This window comes from Mesitornis unicolor, unplaced genomic scaffold (genome assembly GCF_000695765.1).
Source record: "Mesitornis unicolor isolate BGI_N332 unplaced genomic scaffold, ASM69576v1 scaffold10221, whole genome shotgun sequence".
NCBI lineage: Eukaryota > Metazoa > Chordata > Aves > Mesitornithiformes > Mesitornithidae > Mesitornis > Mesitornis unicolor.
In genome coordinates, this window is record NW_010165776.1 from 118387 (window position 1) to 126718 (window position 8332).

The following is an 8332-nucleotide window of genomic DNA, read 5'->3' on the forward strand; positions in this document are numbered from 1 at the left end:
AACCTGTGCTAAGTATGAGCTATTTGCTGCTGAAGGCTACCAACAAGAGGTGAGATATGCTGATGGAGAAGGCATCCCATGAGAATGCCATTCACTCAGCTCCTTTTCAGAGGAGGACATCGGCACCTCAAGGTCCATCCCTGTTGGGACCAACAATGGCACATGTTGGTGTGGCAGGCTCCAAAACAGAAACTAATAATTGTCTCTGGGCTGGTGCAGAGAGCCATGGCCCACATAGGTCTCTCCCCAGGACATTTTTGGGCTGCTGGGTGCCAGCACTACCATGGCCTGAGCATGCACAGCGCTGAGGCTCTGCTTCCCATGGCCAGCTACAGAGCCTCGGGACGCTCCTCTGCATGGTGGGGAGGAGTTTGGGCTAATTAGCCAATTTATGATGCAAACATCCTTGGCATCTTCCCATCTATATCTCTTGGTTTATGTTGAGCTCTAGCTTTAGGGACATCTGGAGATTCTCCTCAGCATGAAGCCTCCACTGTTTATATGATCACTCATCAACAGGAGCGATGGAAACGTGGGAGGGTTTTGGGACCGGGACCAGTGGGGGGATGCCACTGAGGGCAATCATTTTCAGGATAGCAAGAAAACCATGGATTTGGGACTGTCCTGAGGAAAACATGGTGCTGCTTCCACTCAGTCAACACACAGGTGCTACCCACAAGTGAAGCCAGTATCACAGGAACAGCCCCCAAACTGGCTGCAACATGCAAAAGTGCCATGCAAAGGCTGGTCAGGTGTCCAGGGTCCCCCCCGAAGGACAGAGGGCTTTGAGAAGGTGAAGGCAGCCTGGTGAGGGGGCAGATCTGGGATGGGGTGTCCCAGCCATCCTCGGCTGCATCCCTCCTCCTCCTCGCCCTGCGCTGCCCCACTGCCTCCAGCGAGCGTCAGCACCGAGCAAGGATTGAAGGGCAGGAGCTTTGAACGAAAACGAGAGAAAATCCAGCAGAATCCGACTTCTTGCGTTTTATTCCCCCTCTGCTGCAGCTCCCATAAAAGAAAAAAAAAAATTAAATTCAAAAAAAGCTAAAGAGCGCAGCAAATCTAAATTTCTCTCTGCTGAAGAGGAACCGCACGGAGAGGGAAAAGGCGGCATTTGGTCCTGTTTACTTTCTGGCAAAAGCTATACATGCTCCAGTGTTTTGAAATAGCGAAGGCAGCCAAATTCTTTCTGGATGATTAAACTTAACTATTCTGTTCGCTTTGGAGCATTTCAGATTGGTTCTGGACAGGGCACGCTGGGCTTCAGCCGTCGCCTTCGTGTGGTTCAGCTGCCCCCCACCCTTCCCACACCTCCAATAAGCAATTCCCTCGCTCCTCCCTTTGTGTGCAGAGAGAGAGAGACCCAGAAAGGAAGAAAAGGGAGAAAATGTTTTTATAGACTTGTTCAAGCTTCCGAAGCCCCACTGCTGCACCCCAGCTTCTCCCTGGCTCCCCTCGCTATCTGCAAAAGTATTGGGCAAAAAAGGAAAAGGAAGGAAGAATTAAAAGAAAAATAATGGCCTCTGAGCGCTGGGAAGTGCTGCCGCGATGCTGGGCGCCGCGCTGGCCCTCAGCCAAGGAAAATTAGGTTAATTGAGTTGCTGGTGTGCAGCGAGCGTGCGTTCGGCCCCGCGGGGACGGGGCTCTGGGGAGGCGGCTGCAAGGACCTGAAGCCCCATGTCCAGGCATGGGAGTACCTCGCCATCCTGACACACAGCGAGAGACAGACACACGGCCCTCATGGCCTCTGCTCAATGGGGACCTCTGAGCAAGCACCAGCCGTCCCCACCACGAGAGCGGCTGAGGACCGGCTCTATGCTCACCCAAGGGGTGCTCAGCTGGGCACCCACAGTTTTTTGGACTGCAAAGGGCATGGACAGTTTATAACTGTTCCTTAGAAAGAGAAATAACCTAGAAAACAGAGCAGAATTGTAAAGAAAGAGGGTGCTGGATCCCACTCCTGGATGACACAGGGCTTCTCTGGAAACAGAAAGCTGGTGGAAGCCTGGAGCAAGCGCAGAAGCAAACCTTTCCTCTCCCGCAGCTGTGTGCAGGGAGAACCCTTTTATTTCCACAGAGATGAACCCATTAGTTGCACAATTAAAGCCGGCCCCAAGCTGCAAGTTCAGGTCAGGATATGACCTGGCCACCGGCTGTGGGTGCTCGGGGGAGCGGGTTCACTGCTGAGCCAGGGGCACTCCAAAACCCCCTTGGAGATGTGAGACATGTCCTCTGCCTAATGCTTCGGTTCTAAGAGGTCTAGCTTCTATTGTGGTAAATGAGAGATTTCACAAGAAATTCTGCGCTTCCTTCATAATTAAGGTCCCTTTTTGAAGTTTAAAAAAATTAAATTACTGTATTTTAGATTGTAAGTTTTTAAATGAACCAAGTAATTTGCTTCCATGGGAAATGTTCCTCCCAGCTGTACCACTGAGAGCACCAAGCCATAGCAAACATACCCTTGTACATTTTTCCTTGGGGAAAAAAAAAAAAACAACCAAAAAAAAACCCTTAAAAAATAAAGAAATGAGATGGTCCTTACCGGTTCAATAATTGCAGGCTCTCCCTTCTGTCCTTTCTCGCCCCGAGGGCCACCGATCTGTAGCACACGAGGGAAACACAAAGCCAGGAGTTAAAGGGGACATCAACTGCATCAGCATCACCTCTGAGACTGAGGATCCCGGGACAACTTCTGCAGCCAAGGGACTGCTGATGTTTTTGTAGAAAAGAAACAGGGCTGCTCCTTCTTCTTGCCTTGTGCAGAACACACGCATCACAGGTTTTTCTGCTAACCTCAATACTATCAATTATGGCAAGACAAACATTTAGAGCTAGGCTTGCTCTCAATGGGAAATTAACTGTCTCACCCCTTCGTAGATGGTGTCCTGGTTAGCAGGCATGCCGGGGCCAATATCGGGAGAGACCGTTCGGTCGTAATAGCTATCGTAGTAATTCCCATCGTATTCTTTTATTGTTTCCTCAGTGAAATCTTTATCCAGGTCGTCTCCTCCTTGAGTAGCCTGGAAGTGAGAGCAGCAATATGTCAGGCTGCAAATCTCTGTAGGTTGCACATGGTGGAAATAAGAGGAAGTCTGCAGTTTTTGCCAAGAGAGTAAGTTTTATAATAATGGATAATAATAATAATGGATAATAATAATTAATAATAATAATAAATTATTATTATTATATTTAAAAGTTAAATTCTGGAGATTTTAGGTCTCCAGTGACCTCCAAGGGTCTTCTACAATGCAGGCAATAAGGGTGGGAGGATCTTTATGTCAAAGCATACACCCTGGCTTTCCCCGGCATTTCTTTGTTGATCCCTGAAATAATGCTGTGAGTGTAAAAGTTTGAGCAAGGAAAAAACCCACAGTACAAAGCAGCAGCTCACATCAGGAGGATCCTGCAAATGCTAAGACCTAAAGAAAGGAAATGGAAGCTTCAAACTCCAAGCCCTGCTCATCTCTCACAGCCTCAGTATTGGAGACTCTGGGTTATTAAGTGTAATAAGTCACACAGGCAGTGGCAAATTTAAAATACACATCAAAACCACAATGTGTCATTAATGAGTGCCAAATTACAGGAGGAAATGTGGAAAAATCAAAGTCTGCTTCTATGAAAGCTTCCTGTTTGTTTAGTCTGGGACTCAATAGAAGCAGGAATTTTTACAAATCTGGTGCATTAATTCCTGAATCTTTTCCGAATCCTTACAGCAGTGGATGCTATGGACCACAAGCAAGGGCACCCAGACAAGCATCAGAATTTTCTTGCTTCTTCCCATGTCCCTGTGCTTTCTGCAGCCTGGCAGGCAACTGCCTCTTGGCATCCTTGACTCTGAGCAGCATGGTAAAGAACAAGTGCTGATATTTGGGTTTTTGTTTCCTTCCCATCCAGGTAATGCCCAAAATGGTGCATAAATTGAATTCTTTCCAGTGCTTCCCAGGGAAGTTATCTCCTCACTATTATGAATTCAAAATCACTTCAATGCCACCACTACTTCCAGACTTCATTTCTGCGCCAGAACTGCTCAGAACCCGTAAGCTCGAGCATCTGTATCTAAATTCGAGAGCTTTTCAAGTAAGAATAAGCCTAGTGCTAAGGGAATCATCCTTTTGCCACCCCATCTACTTTTACCTCTGCAAATACCAATTGAATATATAGTTTGGCAACTACTCAATTAGGAAACTTGAAGAAATTAGCATTATTTTTCCTTCGTGCTGTTCAAATCAATCTAGCACTATCACACACATCTTTTATCCTGCTTGAAATCTTTTATCTACGTTTGCACTCTGAAACCTTAAAATCTGTTTATCTTGCTATAAAGCTTTTGGGAATAACACAGCAAGCATTTTTCAAATTGCATTTCTTGAAATGAACATCAAAAATGTCTGGTTTGATATTTTGATTCTGGTCCTCAAGTCAACTTGTATGGAAAGATATGATATTTTGAATAACTGGGCAGAGAAGCAGGAAAGTTTTCCATGCTGAGATTTGCAGGTGGAAAAAAAACCAAAACAAAAGCCTAAAAATAATCTCTTTAGACACTGCTGTTAGGCAACCTGAATCAGAAAACAGTCCACAAAGAAAACCGGAGGTCCAAAAATCAGTGTGCAAAATGCCACGACTCTCCTTTGCTGATAACAGCTTCATTTAAATCACCTTTTAGTCCTCCCTTTGGAGAAGCAATGCAGAGCCTTGGTATCTGCATCTGGACAAGTAAAGCAAACTGTCTGATAAATAGCAGGCAATGAACAAAATATATCTGTCCCCAGCTCCCCTCATTCACAGGAGTATTGCTGCCTACTAAATCTCGGAATCGCTTCACTGGCATTTATCAGAGAGTTATTAGCCATGACGAAATGCAAGCCCAGGAGAGCTCAGCGACTCCAAACCCTCCTGCACAGGCTCTGCAAACTTTCACTTGTGTAAAACTACATCTCCTTATAATTCCCTTTGTAGGAATTAAAACACACAGGTGAACTTCAGCAGTGACGGTCACATCCTGCCCTTGCAAGAGCTCTGTGAAGGGGTGCTAAACAGGACCATTCTTGATCCCACGACTGGGGCTGGCACCACCACAGCCCAGGGGATGCCCAGTGCCCCAGCCCACCCCTGCCCTCTCCCATCCCCACGCATGGGGGCTCCAGCTGCTGTTCAAGGCTGCCAGCAGAAACCTGGGATTACTCCAAATTACTGGTGATCACGAGCACTATTTTGTTTCCTAACTCAGCCAAAAAACTTACGAGTTTTTTTTACATTCTCTTTAAGAGCAAATAAACTTCTCCAAGTGCTTTAGCAGGCTGTCTCTCCCCCTGAAACCCTGTTTCTAGTAACAGGTATTAACCAGGCAAATGTACACGCGAGCTCCTGATCTTCACTTCCATTTTGCTCACAGAGCAGCTTGGTCTGCTGCTGGTTTAGAGGATTCGGCTTTCCCAGCATTTTGTGGCAGCAGGCAGGATCCTTAGCTCCCACTTCAAGGTGTAAGCCTGCAATCTGGATCCTCTCGGGTATTTGTCCCTCAGGGTGGCACTTTTTGGGAGTCTTTGCCCTGTCATGCTGCGTTAGCCTTTGCCTCACTGCACGGGAATCTCCCTTGGCTGGGCACGTCGTGTCATTTTCTGTGCTCATCAGCCAAAAGATTCACTGGAGCATCCTCCTGCCCCAGGAGGGGTCCTGCACCCCTCCTCACCCCAACGCTGCCTCTCCTGGAGCTGCTGAGCTTCACATCGGAAAGCTTTGCCATGTGTTTCCCTACCTGAGCTTTCCCTCTCTTCCATTTCCTTTTCTTAACAGCTAAAGTGGCCCTTGAGCCTCTTATTTCCTCTTTCTATTTTTTTTTAAGGTCATGCTATCCAATCTGAGAATTAAATTCCTTTTGATTAGAAAGTTCAAGCTTGGCCAAAGTTTTCTGGCTCTTTGTCAGGAAACAGAGAAGTTTCCCATCCATGGGTTCCCTCAGGTTGGCGTTCACTTCCTCAATACCCTGGAGCCTTTTCTATTTCCCTCTGTGTATCATTTTGGGCAGCCCAACCTCCTCCTCCTCCTCCTCCAGCGCATTTTTGATCCCCATTTGGCTAGACTGGATCCCCTCAGGGCAGCTGCCTCCCCCTTTCTCACTCCAGCTGCTCAGCTCGTTGCTTGGACGCTTTCCCCGACACCTTTCTCATTCAAGCTTCCAGGTCCAACTTCAAACACGTTGGCCAACTTTTGTTGCCTCTTTAGCCACCCTTTAGCACCTCCCAAAAAGCCTTGAGGTTTCACAGTCCCGTAATTAGGCAGTAGTTCTCCATTTGAGGAGGAACCACAAAACTCTGCCAAGCCCCACCATACCTCCCAGTGCAATTATCCCACTATCGACTCCCTCTGCTGTTGCTCCTGGTCAACAAAGAATTTGCCTCATCTACATGGTTATTTCCTTGAGTGGTGAGCAATACAGCACACAGCTGCACGGCAAATTATCTCAGTCTCATCCATTTGAGCACCAATATAAAAGGCAAAAACTGGGCAAGTCTTTAAGATAGAAGGGTTTCAAGTGCAGCATATTTCAGCTGAAGCCTATTAAAATGTGTAAAAATGTAATCGCTGCAACAGAAATGTCAGCTGCGGGATCTGGGCTGATCTCATCCCTGAGCAGATCTATGAACAAAACCGAGGGGCTCTCTCTGGGTGAATGCAGTAGCTGGAAATCAAGGGTTTGAACCAGTGTTGCAATGTTTTTTAAAAAATTACTATCTGAAAAACATAAACATGTTATTCAGTGGGAATGACAACATGAAAAATATTTATGTTCTCCATCACATCAACATTTTAAGGATTTATATTAATAGCTTCGAAATAAAATGCTTTTACTTAGATTTTAACACCAACCCTCATTTTTCTTTTTGTCAAACAAGCACTTCGCACGGAGAAATGCAGATGCCAATATGAACACATTTTTCCAGGGGAATAATCTTCAACCAAATTCTACGTATCTGTACTCCACACCCTGAAATATCTGCAGTGAAAATATTTTACAAGAAAATTCCTCTTCCAACAGCTGCCCAAACCACTTAGAGATTTACCATATGGATGATCACATCTTCTTTGCTCTCAGGGCTAGAAAACACCAGAATTAATCAAAAAACAAAGCAAAAAGAAAAAACTTCTCATTAAAATTACATCGGTTTCATTGTAGGTGATGACGGTGCTCGTGGGGAGTTCAGCTTCCACGGCATTCTCGGTCAGTCCGCCCTGGGGGTCTACTTCTTCACCATAGTTGACATCTTCGTAGGGCAGCGGCGTGAAGTACTCCTCGTTAGTGGTTTCGTAGTTGTACTCATCCACGAGTGGGTCTGCTACCGCAGCATCTCCTTTCGTCAGCTGGCCGGGGTTCCCTCCATCCGGTGATGCCGTGGGGGCAGGATAGTCCTGTGGCAGAAATAAAACGTTAGAATCAGAGAAACAAACAGAAAACTTTGTACCATCCTCTACCCCTCTCTCTATAATGGCACCATTTATCAAACGCATCCTTGCCAGGTCCCTGTGTTGGTACCTGTTTGGTTTCAGGTCTCTCTCCAGCAGCCACTTCAGGAACACCGGGTTTGGTGGTGGGTGCTTCTGGTTTTACAGCTTCATCAACATCTTCATAGTAGGGGTACTCGTAGTAGTAGGTGTCACCTTCTCCTTCCCCGTCAGTGTACTGCAAAGAGAAGATGAGAAGCAGAAAATAAGCTGGCAGCACCCAAGCAAGTTCCTGCCAGCTCTTTTAGGCATTATTTCACATCAATGGGGCCATGCTGGGGTGCAGATCCATGCAGTGAAACCTTTCCCTTCCTCTTTTTCATTAGCTTCTGTGACACCTTCCCCAGGAGCTTGGTCTTGGGCTGCTTTGTCAATGGCTGTGATTTGAGGAGGTTCCAAATCACCTCTCTGTCCTGTGGCACATTCTCCCTTATCAGAGGGGATGGACCTACCCTCCAGCAATTCTGTCACCCACCATAACACAATAAAAAGACCCCAAACATTTTTTTTTTTAACCCTAGGTTGTTCAGACCTCCTGGGTCACCCATCTGATATATCCAGAGAGGGGAAGAAAACACTTGAATCATGCAGCCATGCTGAGAAGCAGGGACGATGCCGTTTTCACTTCTCCGACTGCACTAATAGCATCTGCGTGACTTCCCATCCACCCGTGATCTGCAGCCAGAAGGGCTTCAAAAACAAGGTATTTTCAGCGTTTTCCACAAGGCGTCAGTCATTCTTCAAAATGAAATGCAACCAAAACATTTGGTTACAGCCGGGCATGGCAAATGTCTTCGCCAGCCCATCGTTCTCACTGGCAGGAGCCCCCGGG

General features: G+C 46.6%; 1 protein-coding gene across 1 annotated transcript in view; it reads right to left on the reverse strand.

Annotated features, from left to right (window-relative positions):
* Positions 1 to 8332, reverse strand: part of LOC104548662 (collagen alpha-1(V) chain) — a gene marked incomplete at its 5' end in the record, with an annotated part of 78974 nt that overhangs the window by 69357 nt on the left and 1285 nt on the right. Inside the window, 4 exons of the mRNA XM_010194747.1 lie at positions 2540 to 2596; positions 2865 to 3017; positions 7159 to 7407; positions 7532 to 7678. Coding sequence (XP_010193049.1) covers positions 2540 to 2596; positions 2865 to 3017; positions 7159 to 7407; positions 7532 to 7678 — 606 coding nt within the window. The remainder of the gene's footprint in view (positions 1 to 2539; positions 2597 to 2864; positions 3018 to 7158; positions 7408 to 7531; positions 7679 to 8332) is intronic.